General features: G+C 44.7%; 1 protein-coding gene across 1 annotated transcript in view; it reads left to right on the top strand.

Moving 5' to 3' along the window:
- The window catches only part of NPHS1 (NPHS1 adhesion molecule, nephrin), a 104,285-nt gene that overhangs the window by 26,453 nt on the left and 57,642 nt on the right, over positions 1-20,190 (top strand). The window contains exons 5-13 of the mRNA XM_068241848.1: positions 101-232; positions 3,269-3,347; positions 4,551-4,654; positions 8,894-9,015; positions 10,442-10,613; positions 12,498-12,655; positions 15,854-15,995; positions 16,111-16,235; positions 17,629-17,800. Of these exons, the coding sequence (XP_068097949.1) occupies positions 101-232; positions 3,269-3,347; positions 4,551-4,654; positions 8,894-9,015; positions 10,442-10,613; positions 12,498-12,655; positions 15,854-15,995; positions 16,111-16,235; positions 17,629-17,800 (1,206 nt within the window). The remainder of the gene's footprint in view (positions 1-100; positions 233-3,268; positions 3,348-4,550; positions 4,655-8,893; positions 9,016-10,441; positions 10,614-12,497; positions 12,656-15,853; positions 15,996-16,110; positions 16,236-17,628; positions 17,801-20,190) is intronic.

Raw genomic sequence — 20,190 nt, 5'->3', positions numbered from 1 at the left:
CTGCTGTAGTTAATGTGGGGCAGGCATGATAATAATTACTGTATATTGCAACAAATGTATCCCCACTTTAATTTTTGTTCCTTTTCACTCCTCCCACAAGTTCCGCCAGAAGCCCCGATGTTTAAGGAATATGACGCCGACAGCACCGTAACCTGGATTTATGGAACGGAGTACGCCATAACTTGCAGCACTCAGAACGCCAAACCGGCTGCAGTCCTCACCATTACCAAAAGTAAGTCCCACCACCAAGACCTGATTTTACATCATAGTAGTCAACCAAGTCTAGTTCCAAGGATAAAAAAGTTACTGTATTTACTGAATAGTGTGTTGTGGGGTTAAAGGGAACTTAAAGTGGGATGGATATGGAGGCTGCCATATTTATGACCTTTTAAACAATACCAGTTGCCCGACTATCCTGATGATCCTCTAACTTAAACCATGACCAAGAATTGAACTTCATTCCAATGAGTAGCTGATTGTAATGATTGGTGTCAGCAAGAACAGACTTCTGATTATGAAGTGATCTGCAGTATCACCTATAATCAGATATATACCGGATTATATGGTGATCTGCAGAATCACCAATAATACTGGTATATATGTACTGCTGTGTAACGGGTAAGTAACCACTTTAATGCACAGAGTGTAGAGATTGGTGCAACAGTATCTACTGATAGAGTTAACTGTACCTCACCAGAGGAGCTGGTGGGCACTATCAGTACAGCACTCCTCACCAGGGACAAGGGCTCCCTGGTGAGTATAGAGAGGTCAGACAGATCGGTTCAGCAACAGACAGACAGAGCAGGTACACAATTGTAAGACAGAGACAGAACGTATTTCAGGCAGAGTCGGCAACAGGATCAGATGGGCAGAGGTACAAAATCGGAAGGCAGAGGCAGAACGGTAACAGGCAGGGCAACAGGATCAGATAGGCAAAGGTACAGAATCACTAAGAGTTAGATAGGTCAGAACTAGCCGGAGTCATACACAAAAAATACAATAATAATATTAACTAACTATAGATAGATGTATATTGCAAACACTGCATAGACATCTATCATCCACAGGAACCTCTCTAGGTCTGAGTGCTATCACTAAGTATTCGCAACAGCAGACAGTTTGCAAATGATTCCCAGAGGCTTAAGAAGCGGAGGAGACCCCTCGGCCACGCCCACACCATTCAGCCAATCCGAGCAGCCGAAGGACTCCCCTGACGTCAGCCAACCGGCAGGTCAGCTGACGCGCCTTCTCCCCGCATAAAGATCCTGATGGCGAGCGCTAATGTCCCGCTGAGCACAGCAGAGACACGCGTCCTTGGCGTACTAGACATCCGGGACGCGGAGAACCGAGCAGGCAGGGATCCTGTGATGGCCGCGGTGGACCCCCCGTCCACCGCAGCCGACAAACGAGTACTCCTCATACCCGTCCTCGGCGTGCTAGACGCCCGAGGAGCGCTGGGGAGACTGGCAGGCAGAGAATCATAAGCAGCTGCGGTGGTACTGCTATCCACCGCAGCTGTCAAGTCACTAACCATTACACTGATACCCCCTTTCCCAGGAGAAATCTATTCCTTTTCTCAAACGGATCATCAGGGGGCTCTGCATGGCTGATATTGTGGTGAAACCCCTCCCACAAATGATGTCAGCGCCTCACAGCTCTGAGGTCCTGATATCACACTGTGAGAGCCTTGTTGCATTGTGGGAAATAACAGCTGTTTCCAACTGCCAAAAAAGCAAGCAGCATCTCCTTCCACTGACATCTCCTGCCAGCAGTAACAATGTCACCATGTGGTAAATGTCAGAATGTAAATCAGGGAGAGGAAAGATTTTACAATGGGCAAACACTGACTAAACCATTTATACATAATTATTGTAAAAATTAAGCACTTTTTTATTACATTATTTTTACTGGAGTTCCTCTTTAAGCCATAAACCCTTAACAAGAATGCAGGCGATGAGATGTTTCTGACAAAAATAGGACAAGATTAGCTGCATGCTTGTTTCTGATGTGATTCAGACACTACTGCAGCCAAATAGACCAGCAGGGCTGCCAGGCAACTGGTATTGTTTAACAGGAAATAAATATGGCAGCCTCCGTATTCTTCTCATTTCAGGTGTCCTTTATCCCCACACTACACCATCCAGTTTCTATGCAGCAATACAAGTTCTATATGGTAACACTCCCAGAGGCAGACTTTCTGTGTATATTCGGGACAGGAGGATTAGCCATTAATTGATTTTATATAATTTATTTTAAAAAATAAAAAGAGTGCATTACAAGATTATTACAGAAAAACGTTATAAATAACAAATGTAGGCAGCAGTTATAAATAATGTGGGAAAAGAGAAGAAAATACTTAAAGAGCAACTCCAGTGAAAATAATGTAATTAAAAAGGGCTTAAAGAGGAACTTCAACCTGAACAAACATACTGTCATTAAGTTACATTAGTTATGGAGATAAACATGCAGAGATATCTCATACACCACCATCAGGTAATGCGTCTTACTTAGAACAGAGAGAAACACACAGAGTGAATACAGGAAGTCACAATACCATAGAGATCATCACCACATTTTACAGACATTGACATCTTGCGGTTCTTTTACTACACTGCAGTTTAGGTAATAATCCTGTTGATGCTTCCAACACTTTGTTGGTGGTAAGATGGAAGACAAGGGCTAGGTTGTCCTTTTTAACCTCCTTGCCGGTTATCCCTGCTCAGGGTAACCTGCACAGGAGGATTTCTCAGGCCATGCTGGGCCGATTTCCATAATTTTTTTTTCCTACACGCAGCTAGCACTTTGCTAGCTGTGTGTAGTACACGATTGACGCCGATTCGCCGCTACCCGCCGCGCCGAGCCGCCCCCTCCCCCGCCCCAGACCCCTGCGCAGCCTGGCCAATCAGTGCCAGGCAGCGCTGAGGGGCGGTTCGGGATTCCCTGTGACGTCCTGACGTCCATGACGACGGTGACGTCATCCCGCCCCGTCGCCATGGCGACCGGGGAAGCCCTGCAGGAAATCCCGTTCTGAACGGCATTTCCTGCATACTCTGATCGCCGGAGGCCCTTGGCTCGCTACATGATTTAAAAAAAAAAAAAAAAAAAAGTGCGGCGCTGCCTCCTTGCCGGATTTTTTAGAACGGCAAGGAGGTTAATCCTCTCCCCTGCATGAGAGGGCTTCATGTAGGAGGGGCGTTACTAGCCCTTGCGATTATGGGATGGAAGCCCCAGTGTAATAACCTTCTCTTGACTTTTTATCTTTGAACAGGTGGAGCAGAAGTGACTGTGGAGTCCAGTAACAGCCCGGGGGCTGAGGAAAAACTGGAGAATACAGAGATAACAGCAAAGTAAGTGCTGGTGAAATAACAGCCGTGCAACACAAAAAGTCCATAGGCCCACATAGAAAGAATAGACTTGGGCCCCTATTTTTTTTAACCATTTAAGTACCAGCTGTCTCTACCCCTTAAAGGAATACTATTGATTCACATATTTTTTTCAAATGACACAGGAATTGTTTGGGAAGTGCTGATAAGTACTGGTGTATACATTTTAGTAGCAACTTCTTTGTTTACTGTTAGCAAAATACGTTCAAAGTTTACTGACGCCAAAACTGACGGCTGACTGAGCCATGAGGAGAGGGGAAATTCCCCTCACACTTCATCAGTTAACTCTATGTGTAGCTCTGTGTGTGACAGAGAGAGACAGGACACAGGAGCTGCAGCTGTTGGGAGCTCTGTTTCTTGACTGAGGTGTCTGAAGAGAGCAGAGGAAATGTAACTAATTGTCACAGCTTTTCATACTGTTTTTGCTTTCAGAGTTTGATATGTTTGATATTTGCTTTCTGTAGTCTGATATGCAACTCTGGCTGTGCATTGAAGCAGACACCCCTTCTGCAATTGATTTGTCCCAATATAGCTAAATCCTACCCTCAATAAATTACAGTTTTTGCCTCTGATATTTAACATGAAAAGTAGAAAAATGTTTACACAGCTACTTAGACATTATTTGTACATTGTCCTTTTAGAACACTTGGGTATCGATAGTATTCCTTTAAGGACCAGAGTCCGCTGGTACTAGAAACGGTAGTACACCGACGAATTCAAATGAATCGCCGGCACGTCGGGATCCTGGGCCACCCGCTCTGCCGTCTCTATGACAGCAGAGTTCCTGTCTGCCGGTCAGGAGCCGCTTTCATTGGTTTTAGACCCTGTCTTTCAATGTAAGCCAATGAGGCAGAGGAGATTCCAGAGCTGACACAGCTGAGAGATCACAACTTGTGATTAGTCACAAATGGGGGGTTTAGCCAGGCTAAACTCTTTAAATACTTACAGGGTGCATTTCTCTATTCTTTCCTTCTGTCCTCTGCAAGAGTTCAGGTCCACTTTAAATGAGGCCTGAAATAAGTTTAATATGGGAGTTGTCCAAAGCTAGGGTGGGGCACGGCATGTTACGACCTGTGAACGAAGGCTAATAAGGATGGTGCAGTCAGGTTGTTCTACTGACACAATTTTTAATTCCACCATCTCATGAAAAATGTTCTTTCGTTACAGAGTTGTCCCACAAGGCACGGATAACGGGAACCTCCTCGTCTGCTCCGCCCTCAATGACGCCCTTCAGACGCCCCTGACTGTGAGCTTCACCATGGATGTGCAGTGTGAGAATATAAGCTACCCACAATTCCTAGCTGTCTTGTCACTCGTAGGTCTCCTCCCCAGATGCAGGGATGCCAAGCAGGCCTGGCGTAGGGTCTAGGGTACAGCGTAGCGATGAGACGAAATTTCACATTTTCGTAATTATGACACCAAATTTCCAATTACATCACATAATTATCAAAAAAAGATTGTAATTTCGTCATTCAGATTTTTTTCTGGTTGAACTCAATGAACGTATGTCCCTTTCAACACAAATAACTATAACTATGTAATTTGTAAATTCATGACGTAATTTTGCATTAAATCGTAATTTCATAATACTCGTAAGTTCATAATTTCTTGTAAAATAAGAAATTTACATGAAATTACGAAATTACGGGTGCAAGAAAATTCGTCCCGAAAAACACTTGTAATGATGAAAATTTTAGTAACCACGAAAGTTTCATCATGAAAACGATCGTGATTACAAAAGATTATTGTAAATACAAAAAATCTGTGTATGGTCGTAATTTTGCGAAATTTCCTGTATTTTTTCTTAATTACGTTTTTTTCCTTTACAATAGTAGTTACGAAAATTACGCAAAATGACGCTAAATCGTAATAAGCTTGTTACAATCATCACTAGTACAGCGGGATAAATATTCCAGGGTCCAGGTCGCCAATGTGTTTCCAGATGGCACCTAACTTTTTGGTTTCAGGTGGAGTCTTCAGTGTAAGCAATGAGCATCAAAATCAGTTACCCTTCGAACACTCCAGTAGAGATAACTGGAAATAAAAATGTCAGCACTCATTCACTGTATTATATCCAGGCCCATATTTACATCAAAGGAGCCTATAGGCACAGTTGTCCTGGCACCTTAGACTTCACCCTCCATGAACCTGCAAACCCCCACCAAACCGCTCCGCAAGTGTGCTGGCTGTCCCAGTTGTCACTCCTCCCTTACTTCCTTTGCCCGTCATATGTAGCTACAGGTGCCCCTTAGCAGTGGGTAGCCAGATTAACCTTAGTATTAAGTAGCTAGAGGTACTGCTGACTGTAGAGAGATCTTGTCTGTAGAATGCTGAGAGATGGGTGAGTAAACTCCCATTTACACTCTGCTCGGGACTCTGCATAGGGAAAGAGGGAGGCACTTGGGGAGGGAAGAAAGCCGCCTTTCCATCATCAGGCGCCTGTAGGCACCTGCCTACTGTGCCTTATGGTAAATCCGGCCCTGGCTGAGGCTGAAAATGGATCAATGTAAAAAAAGAGGAGAAACCTCAGAATACAATGCTACTCAATCCTATAATGCCCTCTGTTCCCAAGCCCCCGTGTCCCCGTGTCTGTGCCAGCTGCCTGGCGCGCATGCACGGCACACAGCCACGGGCGGGCTTTGGGCAACGGTTGTGGACGGGTGCACGCGGGTTGTGGCCATGCACGCGTTTCGCCAGTTGCCCAGCGCCTCTTATTAAATGGGCGGGCTTTTTGATCAGTTCAGATATAATGAAATAAGACTTTTTAATCCTATTCAATAATTAACATCACAATTCATAATAATCAAATTCATTAACCTCTTGACGACCAGCTAACGCCGATTGGCGTAAACTGGTCGTCTGTGGGTTACCATGGTCAGTTCACGGAGGGTTCACGGAAATCCGTCCTGCGCAGCACACAGGGGAAGGGAGAGGGAGGGAGCGGGCGAGAGGGCGGAAAGCGCTGCGGAGGGGGGCTTTGAAGAGCCCCCCCCCCGCTAAGCAACTGCAGCCAGCGGCGATCAGACCCCCCCAGCAGGACATCCCCCTAGTGGGGAAAAAAGGGGGGTAGTCTGATCGCCCTGCTGCACTCCTGATCGGTGCTGCGGGCTGTAGAGCCCACGCAGCACCGATCAGTGTAAAATCCCCTGGTCGGCAAGTGGTTAAACGTTATCATTAAAATTCCCCATAAAGCTCACTGCCATAACTTAGATAACCTATTAAGTATAAGCACCCTGGACTGTGTATAATCAAATAGTAATCATTAAAGGGAACCTAAACTGAGAAGGATATGGATTTTTCCTTTTAAAATAATACCAGTTGCCGGACTCTCCTGCTGATCCTGTGTCTCTAATATTTTTAGCCACAGCCCCTGAACAAGCATGCAGATCAGGTGCTCTGACTGAAGTCAGACCGGATTAGCTGCATGCTTGTTTCAGGTGTGTGATTCAGCCACTACTGCAGCCACAGAGACCAGCAGGACTGCCAAGCAACTAGTATTGTTTAAAAGGAAACATCCATATCTCTCTCAGTTAAGTTTCCTTTTAAGGGTTCAGCAAGTGAACTTCTTTATGATAGAACCTGGGTTCTGTATAAAGTGAAATGGTGCTACCAGGCAGTAATTCATGAGTAATCAAGGTTCTAGTGCTTAAAGGGAACCAGAGACAAAGCACCCTTGTGTATTTTACCATATATATCAGTAAGAACATTAGAGAAAACACTTACCCTGCTCTCTGTTTCATCCTCACTGCTAAAAGTGTCTACTATCAGCTGTGATAAGAATCCCGGACTGAGCATTCAGTCTGGCTTTGCAAGGAATAATTATAGCTGAGTCATTATAGCAGAGCCACAAAGGGGCAGGCTTGGGCTTGAAAAGACACCAGAGAAGACAGACTCAGCTATAATCTTTCCGTAGCAAAGCTAGACTGAGTGCTCAGTCGGGGATTCGTATCAGAGGTGATAACAGTCAGATTAAACAGAGAACAATGAAACAAAGAGCAGATTTGGTGTTTACTGTCATGTTCCCACTGATTTATAAGGTAAAATACAAGAGGGTGCTTCATCTCTGGTTCTCTTTAAAGGATTTCCGACAAAAAGGTGTAAAAATTAACAAGAGTATAAATCAATAGATAATTACGGTATGTGCAAAACCAATACATAAATTGTCAGTTTTTATATTTTTTTTATCTGATTTTTTTTTTCCAACACATCCAATCACATTTTTATATCAGAAAAAAATGGAAAAATCGATACTTTTCTCTCAATCACATAAATTATTTTCAATTTTGTATACAATCAAAAAACAGGAAAATAGGTTGATTTGATTGCATGGTGTATGGCAATTTTACCTTTTCATGATTTATTTTTCGGAAAATATGAAACAAACAATCATCAATCAAATACATTTATTGTTTAACACCTCCAATCAGACTTTTACAGGAAAAAAAAGATACATTTTTGGCAATCAAAAAAAATACTTTTCTTTTCAGTTCCTTGTACAATTTATTGTTTTTATATATATATAAAAAAATGTGAAAATGGATTGATCTGATTGCTTCATGTAAGGCGACCTCAAAGTGGACCTGAACTCTTGCACAGGACAGAAGGAAAACACAGAGAAATGCACCCTGTATGTATGTAGAGAGTTTAGCCCTTCTAATTCCCCCTCATCTGTGAATAATCACAAATTGTAATTTGATCTGTCAGCTATGTCAGCTGGCTGCCTCGGCAGAGCAGCTAATTTGTAAACACAGGAAGCTAACCCTATGTCTGCTTCCATGAAAGCAGGGAGTAGATACGCTGCAGATTTATTGCAGGGATTTGTATCAGCTGTAACAAAGAAATGCTTTTCTTTAAAGGTTATTATGCTGTTACTTATCTTATAGAGCAGAGAGGAGGTTCTGAGTTCAGGTCCATTTGAAAGCGGATCCGAGATGAAAAACTAACTATAACAAGTAACTTGTCTATATATGTTATCTAAAGTTTAGATAGTTTACACAGCAAATCTAGCTGCAAAAGTTTATGATTATTTATTCCTGGGATAAAATGAGGGCAGCCATGTTCTGTTTATCACATTGTCACAGGCTGAGGGCTGGAGATGCTATCAGCTTGCCTGTGTGTAATGTGACAAATTCAGTCCCCTCTCCTCCTCCCTCCTCCCCTCTGCCTCTGAAATCTCTGGCTATTCACCTCCTCCTCCTCCTGCCCAGACTGAGCTCCCATAAGCCCTTGCTACTGCCAAGGCACTGTGAAAAGCTGTGGGCGAGGCTTGTTTAGTTTATTGGGAATTAGAGTATTAAAACAAAAACAAAAAAGTATTTGGCTTGAGGAATGCCCTATAAACTATATGAAAGGAACACAATTATGCAATGAGTAAAAGTTTATCTCGGATCCACTTTAAGTAGTGACTGCTAGTGGATCTCGTACAATTGTGTAGATAACAGATATTTCCTCTTCACCTTTTTAATTGTTTTGTCCTCTTCACTCCTCGCTGATCTCGTTCCCCTGCACAGTCCCGCCTGACACTCCGGTCATTGACGGATATGAGGGACCATCAGTCAAGGAGGAGGACACCATAAAGCTAACTTGCACGTCTCGGAGTGGCAATCCGTTGGCTACCCTGAAGTGGCTGAAGGTGAGTGAAGGAAGTCCATGTATTGATGTGTATCAGTGGCTGAAACACGAATAATGCTGAAGGGTTTTCTATTCAAGAATTGCAGAATGACTCTATTCCTTTCATCATCACAGGACTCTTTTATACTACACACAATAGGCTGCGTTTTGCAATCCGTTTATGATCGCACGCAAATCACAAAGAACAAGGACATCTTCAAAGTATTCAGAATTGTACAAACCCTTTTATACCACTGCAATCCGATAGCTATCCGATTTATGCCTGATTGCAAATGTCCTGCATGCCGCACCTCTTCTGCATTCCCGGTACCTATAGAAAAAACACAAACACAAGCGCAGAAAAATCATGATAAAAAATTGCATTCCTAAATCGTCCAAGAAACATTGCATTGTAATTGCAATTCCCTGTATTAAAAAGCCCAAACTTTCATATAGCGATGACATCTTCCGCAGCGCTGTACAGAGTACATAGTCTTGTCACTTAAAGGCCCATACACACGGCTGATTTTTTCGACCAACTGTCGTTCAAACCGGTCGTTTGAACGTCTAATCGGGTGTGTGGACGACAGGACGAGCGACCGACTGATAAGACCGTGTCTGAACGATCCAACCGGCGGATCCGCTTGATGAAACTGTCGTTCAGATCAGTATCTAGTCAGTGCGTGTGTACAAACGATGACAGACTCAAGGGATCTTTCAAAGACTAAAAAAAGTCGGCGCATGCGCATCCGTCCATTATTTTGACTGATCATTGTTCTTACGGGTCCGTGCGTCTTTATAGTTTGAACGTCTTATAATTTTAAATGTTTTAAATGTGTAAACATTTTGTAATTCTCAACGTGCTTTAAGTCGTGCACTATGGATTATTATGTAGGTACATTGAAGGTGTATGGCATGGGTTGGCCATTGTGTAATGCCGTGTTTTTCAACACAATGGTTCTGCAGTCTAACTGTGCGTCAGAGGGGCACACAAGCTAATCCCTACCATAGTCACATGTCTCTATTGTGTAGTGTACATATCATAGTGCAGGGCCAATTTTTAAGGGGAAGCCAATTAACTTCTCTGTATTTTTGGGGGATGCGAACATACAAACTCTATACAGATCGTGCCCTCCATGGGGTTTGAACTAGGGACCCAGTGCTGCAAGGCGAGAGTTCTATGTATTGCATCTACTATGTGTCACTACAGGGCCCCTTTAACAGCCCTGAGCGTGCTGCTTGTAGCATGTGCAGGTGGGCAGTGAAATATTTATCATGGATTTGGCAAAAATAAATATTGGGGTCAGCTGGGTTATGGACCGAAAGGCAATTTCCTTGTCCATACATCAATCATTCATGTTTCTGACTTGTCTCAGCTGATCTCCATGGAAATCTTGGTAGCTATGGATTTGGTGATCATTAATGCCCTCCCTCCTTATCTCCTCCAGAATAACGAGCTGGTGCACAAGAACTGGGAGACGGACACCAAAAAGAAATGGTCTAAAAGCACCCTGACTCTCAAGATCAAGCCAGAACATAACCTGGCCATCATAAGCTGCGAGGCGGCCAATCACGTGACTCCAGAGCCGCTCCGGGCCAGCATCACGCTCATGGTTGTCTGTAAGTGTCCTCCTCAAATGAAGAAAAAGTCAAAGAACTTCCAACCCCCTTATAGGAGACTATCGTCTGGACTCGATCCAGAAATATAAGGTACCCAGTTATCGCCTGGACTCGATCTAGGAATATAAGGTATTCGGTTATTGTCTGGACTCGATCCAGAAATATAAGGTACCCAGTTATCGCCTGGACTCGACTCGACCTAGAAATATAAGGTACCCAGTTATGGTCTGGACTCGATCCAGAAATATAAGGTACCCAGTTATCGCCTGGACTCGATCCAGGAATATAAGGTACCTACTTACCGCCTGGACTCGATCCAGGAATATAAGGTACCTACTTACCGCCTGGACTCGATCCAGGAATATAAGGTACCGAGTTATCGCCTGTACTCAATACAAAAATATAAGGTACCCAGTTATCGCCTGGACTCGATCCAGAAATATAAGGTACCCAGTTATCGCCTGGACTCGATCAAGGAATATAAGGTACCGAGTTATCGCCTGGACTCGATCCAGGAATTTAAGGTACCCAGTTATCGCCTGGACTCGATCCAGGAATATAAGGTACCGAGTTATCGCCTGGACTCGATCCAGGAATTTAAGGTACCCAGTTATCGCCTGGACTCGATCCAGGAATATAAGGTACCCAGTTATCGCCTGGACTCGATCCAGGAATATAAGGTACCGAGTTATCGCCTGGACTCGATCCAGAAATATAAGGTACCCAGTTATCGCCTGGACTCGATCCAGAAATATAAGGTACCCAGTTATCGCCTGGACTCGATCCAGGAACAGGGCTGGATTTCTGGCAAGGCCACATAGGCCATGGCCTAGGGCACCAGAAATTTAGGGGCGGCTCAGTGAGGGGCAGTAAAGCTATTCTATGGAGCCATCCCTATCTACAAGGACAGCTTTAACCTTTGAACTATCTGTCCTGTACTTTTGTCATCCCTGCAAGACCTGTAAGCTCTGTCCTGCAGGTACAAATCAGCCTAACTCTCATGGTGACACAATGAGTACATCATTAAAGAGATGGAAAACATAACATAAAAGTTCTTAAGGAAAACATAACTTATCTATACGCATATTACTAAAATGGTTATTGTCTGTGGCATCCAATGATGGAGAGTAAGGAGAATTCTCATTGGGACACACAGAGATAACAACCAAACAGACGGTATAGTTGGCCTTGGGCGGTAAAAAGTACAAATCCGGCCCTGTCCAGGAATATAAGGTACCGAGTTATCGCCTGGACTCGATCCAAAAATATAAGGTACCCAGTTATCACCTGGACTCGATCCAGGAATATACAGTAAGGTACCGAGTTATCGCCTGGACTCGATCCAGAAATATAAGGTACCCAGTTATCATCTGGACCCGACTCAATCTAGAAATATAAGGTACCCGGTTATGGCTGGAGATTCAGAAATAGGAGGTACCCAGTTATCAATCATCTGGAGATTCAAAAATAGGAGGTACCCAGTTATTGTCTGGAGTTCCAGAAATAGGAGGTACCTAGTTATTGTCTGGAGATTCAGAATCAGCTAGACTTTGCAACAGATCGTGTAACTGAACAGCAATGGTTGTTACAGGGCAGGCTATCAGACTAGTACATGTATGGCTGAGTGGTGGGTCTCCCTGAGGCTATGTGGGCCTTTGGCACAGAATCTTTACTGCGCATTTGAAAACAACATAATGCCCTCTGATGCTACGTACCACATGGCGACGTGCTGGACTCAGAAAATGTTGAATCCAAGAGATCGGGCTGTCAGCTGACAATTTAGCATTCTCCAGTTGTAGCTTTACATATTTCGGGTTTCCTATGAGTCTCAGAATCAGTTGGAGTCCTGCTATTTGTCTTATTTTTGTCTGCTTCTCTCCACAGTTCTCCCCGCCAGAGTCACTATCTTGGGCTCCACAAGTGGTCCGGAGAATGCAACGCTCTCCCTGTCCTGTTACACGTCTTCCAGTAACCCAGAGGTGTCTCTCCGCTGGTGGCTGGGGCCGAAGGAGCTGGAGAATGCTGTGGTCACCATTACTGATGTGAGTTATTATCAGAGTTGTACGGTACTGGCATACTTACTTTTAAAAGGCTTTGAGGAAAACATTTTTAGTTAAACATTCCCCACCTTCTTAAAGGATACCCGAGGTGACATGTGACATGTGACATGATGAGATAGACATGTGTATGTACAGTGCCTAGCACACAAATAACTATGCTGTGTTCCTTTTTTTTCGTTCTCTGCCTGAAAGAGTTAAATATCAGGTATGTAAGTGGCTGACTCAGTCCTGACTCAGACAGGAAGTGACTACAGTGTGACCCTCACTGATAAGAAATTCCAACTATAAAACACTTTCCTAGCAGAAAATGGCTTCTGAGAGCAGGAAAGAGATAAAAATTATCAATAGTTCATAGATTTTAGCTCTGGCATACTTCAATGAATGTGTCATTGAGCAAAAACAATAAAAAAGTTAAAACTTAAATAGTAGAGTTAAACATAAAATAGAACTGTGGAATATCTTAAAAGGTCATTTTTAGGAGAAGGAAGATAGATACAATCGTTTATTTCATTAGTTTATTTTTGCCTCGGGTGTCCTTTAAGTAAACCTATAGTAGGAGGTCAAATCTAACAATGCTCTATATATAACCTTTAAATATCAAAACGTTTCACTTGCACCCAGACTGATAGGAGACAACTAAGCTGCAGAAGCAAATTATACAAGATCTAAACTTCTCTCAAGGCAGGGGTGTAGTAATCAGTATAGCAACCATAGCGTTTGCTATGGGGCCTGCGGCAGCCCTACGCCACTGGGGGGCCCATACCTCAAAGGACTACTTTTTTTTTCTTATACCATGATGCCGGTCTCCCCCCCCCCCCCCCCCCCCGGTAATTTTAGAAGAGCGGCTCCCCCCCCCCATCTGATAAAGTAGCTGGCTCAGCCTCAGACAGTGTGCTGCGCCTGCGATCCTGACTGTCTGGACTGGAGCCGGAGGCCAGAGCAGAGGAGCTGTCCTCGAGCCGGACTCTGCCGGAGGCCACCTGTGCGTGACGTCACTTGAGGAGAAGAGCGGAGTGCCCCAACCCGACCCCACGCAAGCTGCCTGGCTGCAGCATGTAAGTAAAAGTATTATTAATGTGCCTGGTACTTGCTGGGCCTGGCTGATGTGGACGGAGGTGGGTGGGTGGGGGCTGGGGAATGGGGGGCCACATAGCGATTATTTTCTGGTGACTGCTCCCCACATAGCGATTATTTTTTGGTGACTGCTCACTACATAACCATTATTTTCTGGTGAATGCTCCCCACATAGCGATTATTTTCTGGTGACTGCTCCCCACATAACTATTATTTTCTGGTGAATGCTCCCCACATAGAGATTATTTTCTGGTGAATGCTCCCCACATAGAGATTATTTTCTGGTGAATGCTCCCCACATAGCGTTTATTTTCTGGTGACTGCTCCCCACATAACTATTATTTTCTGGTGACTGCTCCCCACATAGAGATTATTTTCTGGTGAATGCTCCCCACATAGAGATTATTTTCTGGTGAATGCTCCCCACATAGCGTTTATTTTCTGGTGAATGCTCCCACATAGCGATTATTTTCTGGTGACTGCTCCCCACATAGAGATTATTTTCTGGTGAATGCTCCCCACATAGAGATTATTTTCTGGTGAATGCTCCCCACATAGAGATTATTTTCTGGTGAATGCTCCCCACATAGAGATTATTATCTGGTGACTGCTCCCCACATAGCGTTTATTTTCTGGTGAATGCTCCCACATAGCGATTATTTTCTGGTGAATGCTCCCCACATAGAGATTATTTTCTGGTGAATGCTCCCCACATAACTATTATTTTCTGGTGACTGCTCCCCACATAACTATTATTTTTTGGTGAATGCTCCCCACATAGAGATTATTTTCTGGTGAATGCTGCCCACATAATGATTATTTTCTGGTGAATGCTCCCCACATAACTATTATTTTCTGGTGACTGCTCCCCACATAACTATTATTTTCTGGTGAATGCTCCCCACATAGAGATTATTTTCTGGTGAATGCTGCCCACATAATGATTATTTTCTGGTGAATGCTCCCCACATAGCGATTATTTTCTGGTGAATGCTGCGCACATAGCGATTATTTTCTGCTGACTTGGAGGGGTGTGGGAATGTTAAGGGGGAATGCTGCCCACATAATGATTATTTTCTGGTGAATGCTGCCTACATAGCGATTATTTTCTGGTGAATGCTGCCCACATAATGATTATTTTCTGGTGAATGCTCCCCACATAGAGATTATTTTTTGTTGACTGCTCCCCACATAACTATTATTTTCTGGTGAATGCTCCCCACATAGAGATTATTTTCTGGTGAATGCTCCCTGCATAACTATTATTTTCTGGTGAATGCTCCCCCCACATAGCGATTATTTTCTGGTGACTGCTCCCCACATAGCGATTATTTTCTGGTGAATGCTCCCCACATAGCGATTATTGTCTGGTGAATGCTGCCCACATAAGGATTATTTTCTGGTGAATGCTCCCCCACATAGTGAATATTTTCTGGTGAATGCTGCCCACATAACGATTATTTTCTGGTGAATGCTCCCCACATAACAATTAATTATTTTCTGGTGAATGCTTCCCACATAAGTTATTTTCTGGTGAATGCTGCCTACATAGCGATTATTTTCTGGTGAATGCTGCCCACATAACGATTATTTTCTGGTGAATGCTGCCCACATAATGATTATTTTCTGGTGAATGCTGCCCACATAATGATTATTTTCTGGTGAATGCTGCCCACATAATGATTATTTTCTGGTCAATGCTGCCTACATAATTATTTTCTGGTGAATGCTCCCCACATAGCGATTATTTTCTGGTGAATGCTGCGCACATAGCGATTATTTTCTGCTGACTTGGAGGGGTGTGGGAATGTTAAGGGAGAACATTTCGGGAGAAATGCTTGGGTTGGAAGTTCCGAGCGGTGTGTTGGGTTGGAAGGTCTTTGGGGGGGGAGGGGGGGGGGCATTTCTAGTGTGTATACTGAGCCACGTCTCGTGATATAGACTGTATACTAGGCCACATCTGGTTTTAAAGATTGTACTGTATACTGTGCCAAGTCACATCTTATAGAATGTATACTTGGCCACGTCTAGCGTTATAGATTGTATACTGACGCATGTAGTGATATAGACAGTACATTACATTGCATATCTTCCTGTTCTTTGCAGTCAGATCATGGGGGAAAGGTGACAATGTCAAATGTCACCACAGTGGTGAAGAGGGAACACAATGGCATGCAGCTGACCTGTGAGGCCTTCAACAAGGATGTCCTCTACTACAAGTTCCAGATGGTGCAGATCAACGTGCAGTGTGAGTGCTCTAATACCCCCTCCCAAAGCTGCAGTAAATGTTGGCCATTCCAGCTGTTCTATGGTTGGTTTGGTTTTTCTATATATGACAAGTGAACATGGACAATGATTTTTAGACCCTCCTCAGACAATCTGGATTGAGGCTCCTCCTACCACCCAACGTTTCCGAGCCGGCACCCCCGTCAAGATGATCTGTTTCTCCAGTGGAGGACACCCAGCACCGCGGCTCACCTGGATGAAGGTACGTGGAACAGTTCCTTACAAGTAAATGGGGGCCACTGAGGTGACCACCAGCAGGAGATAACTCCAAAACTGATCAGAAAGAAGAGATACATCACTGAGCATCACCAAGGCCTTGCAGTTTTTAAGCAGCCTGAGCCGAGGATCCTTTTTTAAAGAAAACGCACACCTACAAGGTCATCTTACTGGTCTTCTACTATGTTCTGTAGGTGTTGGTAGCAGTTGTTTTATAAATGGATGTGACAGGTAAACAAAGGAAACAGTACTTTTACTGGTCTCCTCTAAGATCAGGAGCAGCTGGACATCTAAGGGCCTCCTCCAGGGTAGAGGCAGCTAGACATCTAAGGGCCTCCTCTAGGGTAGAGGCATCTAGATATCTAAGGGCTTTCTCTAGGGTGGGAGCAGCTGCACTTCTAAGGACCTACTCTCGGGTGGGACAGATTTCCATCTAAGGTCCTCTTCTAGGGTGGGATTAACTGAATATCTAAGGGCCTCCTCTAGGGTGGGAGCATATGTCTATCTAAGGTCCTCCTCTAGGGTTGGAATAACAATATCTAGGGGCCTCCTCTAGGGTGGGAGCAGCTTCACTTCTAGTGACATATCTCTGGGCAGGAGCAACTGCACATCCACTGGCCTCCTCTAGGGGCAGAAGCAGTAGCCCTTTCACTATCATACTCACTGGGCAGGAGCAGCTGCATGCCCACTGGCCTCCTCTAGGGGCAGAAGCAGCAGCCCTTACACTATCATAGTCTCTGGGCAGGAGCAGCTGCATGCCCACTGGCCTCCTCTAGGGGCAGAAGCAGCAGCCCTTTCACTATCATACTCACTGGGCAGGAGCAGCTGCATGCCCACTGGCCTCCTCTAGGAGCAGAAGCAGCAGCCCTTACACTATCATAGTCTCTGGGCAGGAGCAGCTGCATGTCCACTGGCCTCCTCTAAGGGCAGAAGCAGCAGCCCTTTCACTATCATACTCTCTGGGCAGGAGCAGATGTGGTAGGACTTTATTTATGATGCAGACCTGTTGCACTTCTACAAATTGTTTTTAGCAGTAGCAGCTAAATCACTTTTCAGGGTATGAGCAGATGCATGTTCATTGACTTCCTCTAGAAGCAGGAGCATCAGCACTTCCCCTACAGACAGGAACAGCAGGACTTCAGGTGGCCATTAACGATACAATTTGCGGAGTGATCATTTATGATTATTCATATGACCGATTGGAAATGTTCGTTTTGGGCCACTAATGGACGAAAATCTCCATGAACGCTTCTGCCCAGGTTTCACCTCTTCCATGGTGACACATGGTCCGCCTCACCCCGCTGCACCCCACCTAGTACGCCACTGCTGCAGCTGGACACTTTTTTTTGTGTTCTAGCCATGTTATTGTCGTTATCCAGGACAAGAAGACAGTCAACGATGACAAGAACAAGCAGATCAATGCAGGAAAGATTGCCTCCCGGCAGATCGTCGTGGAAACGGAGGCAAGCGACAACCAGGCCACGTACCGTTGTACCTCCGCCAATGACGGGAAGACAGTGCTGAGCGCCAGCACTAAGCTCCACGTCCAGTGTAAGTGACCAGGGCCACCTCTTCATGTTCATCCTTGTGTTCTGCTCAATAAAGTCTCCTCAGCATAGCCGATTTGCATAATTTTTTTTTTGCTGCATGCAGCTAGCACTTTGCTAGCTGCGTGAGCACACCGATTGCCGCCGCTCCATGACGATTTGCCGCTATCCGTCGCGCCGCCCCCCCCCCACAGACCCCGTGCGCTGCCTGGCCAATCAGTGCCAGGCAGCGCTGAGGGGTGGATCAGGACTCCCTTAGACGTCACGACGTCCATGACGTAGGTGACGTCATCCCGCCCCGTCGCCGGAGGCGATCGAAGCGGGCAGGGGGATGCCACTGCACAGCGGCTATCTGATTTGAATAAAAAAACATTTAAATAAGACTGCTGCGCTGCCTCCTGGCGGATTTTAATAGCCAGCCAGGAGGGTTAAAATACCAGTTGCCTGGTGGATCTCTTTGGCTGCAGTAGTGTCTGAATCACACACCTGAAACAAGCATGCGGCTAATTTTGTGAAACTTCAGTCAGAGCACCTGAACTGCATGCTCTTTCAGATGCTATGGCTAAAAGTATTAGAGGCAGAGGATCGGCAGGACAGCCAGGCAATCTGCAGTGTTTAAAAGGAAATAAATATGGCAGCCCCCATAACCCTCTCAGGTCAATTGTCCTTTATGACTGGATAGTGTAATGGTTAAGGGCTTTGCCTCTTACACAGGGTTTCAAAGCTCGTTTTTTCCAGTTCAGTAAGCCATCACCTATTCAGTAAGGAGACCTTGGGCTAGACTGCCTAACACTGATACTGCCTAATGAGCGCGCCCTAGTGGCTGCAGCTCAAGCAGCTGTGAGTCAGCCAGGAGAAAAGTGCAATATAAATGTTGTTTCTGTTGTCTTGTCTAATTTAGGGCCGGTGCACACTGACGTAAACTCAGTGCGATGTGATTTTTTAAATCAAAATTCTACTTGCGATTTTTGTGCATTTGCAATTATGCTGAGGCTATCTTTTCCTGGTTTCCTGATTGTTTACCTAAAAAGCACAATGAAAATCGCATGCGCTGCCTTTTTCCTGAGTAACGCAAGCGCTCAAAAAGCACTGCAGGCACTGCGATTGCGATTTTTCGAATATCGCATCGCACCTCTGTGTACAGAGCCTTGCAATTTGCTTTATTTTCATGATGGCTTTCCGATTGAAAAATCGCATACGAATTCTAAGATAGCAGCACGACGCAGTCAGTGTGTACAGGCATTTAACCTGTGAAGGAGATTTGCTGCAATACTACTCAGCACAGCTTCCTTGCATACTCTGCATCTGTGAGCATGTCTTGATTCCCTCAGTCCCCATTGGCTAATTCTGTATCCCCTTCCCAAGGGCTGCTGCTAATGTTATGCAAGCTAACTTAAAGAGGAACTTCAGCCTAAACAAACATACTGTCATTAAGTTACATTAGTTATGTTAATTAGAATAGATAGGTAATATAATCTCTTACCCACCCTGTTTTAAAAGAACAGGCAAAGGTTTGTGATTTCATGGGGGCAGCCATCTTTTTGGCTGAAAGGAGGTGACGGAGCATGAGACACAGTTCCAACTGTGCTGTGTACTGATCACCCCCCGCAGTTGTTAGGCAACGTGAATAACAACATAGGAAATCCCATCATGCTTTGCACAGCATCAGGGGGAAAAAGACCGGGCAGTTTTCTTTGATGGGTGGAGCTTAGCTAAAAATGCAGCTAAAAATGATGCTTTGGTAAGAAAAACAAAGTTCTGATGCTGTGAAACTGTTAAAGAAACACCAAGGGCTCGATTCACAAAGCGGTGCTAACCCAGTTAGAGACTTTAGGCGTGATAACCATTGCACCACGCTGGTGAAAAGCCAGTTTAGGCGTGATAAGTTTAGGCGTGATAAGTTTAGATAAGTTTAGATCGCGCGCAAAGTCCCGCACGCAAAGCAGTGCCTTTAAACTCTATGCGAAGTGCACCAGACTTTGCTAGCGCAAAACTTTTGATCAGCTGTGCACTGCGGTGCTAACCCAGTTGGTGCTTAAACTTATCTCACGCCTAAACTTATCACACCTAAACTTATCATGCCTAAACTTATCATGCCTAAACTTATCACACCTAAACTTATCATGCCTAAACTTATCACAGCGAAACTTATCATGCCTAAACTTATCACACCTAAACTTATCATGCCTAAACTTATCACACCTAAACTTATCATGCCTAAACAGAGTTTAGGCGTGATAAAGGGCTTTTCACCAGCATGCTAACTGTTAGCACCGCTTTGTGAATCAGGCCCCAAGCCTTTTCAGGGCTGCTAAGTAGCTCACTTTAAGCATCTGAACCAGCCTCCCGGAACACAGAGGCTTGTGCCCTGCTCCATGACATACCTCTGTGTCC

The sequence above is a fragment of the Hyperolius riggenbachi genome, chromosome 6 (genome assembly GCF_040937935.1).
Source record: "Hyperolius riggenbachi isolate aHypRig1 chromosome 6, aHypRig1.pri, whole genome shotgun sequence".
Classification (NCBI taxonomy): Eukaryota; Metazoa; Chordata; class Amphibia; order Anura; family Hyperoliidae; genus Hyperolius; species Hyperolius riggenbachi.
The sequence above is the reverse complement of the archived record's forward strand: the minus strand, read 5'-3'. Positions and strand labels throughout refer to the sequence as shown.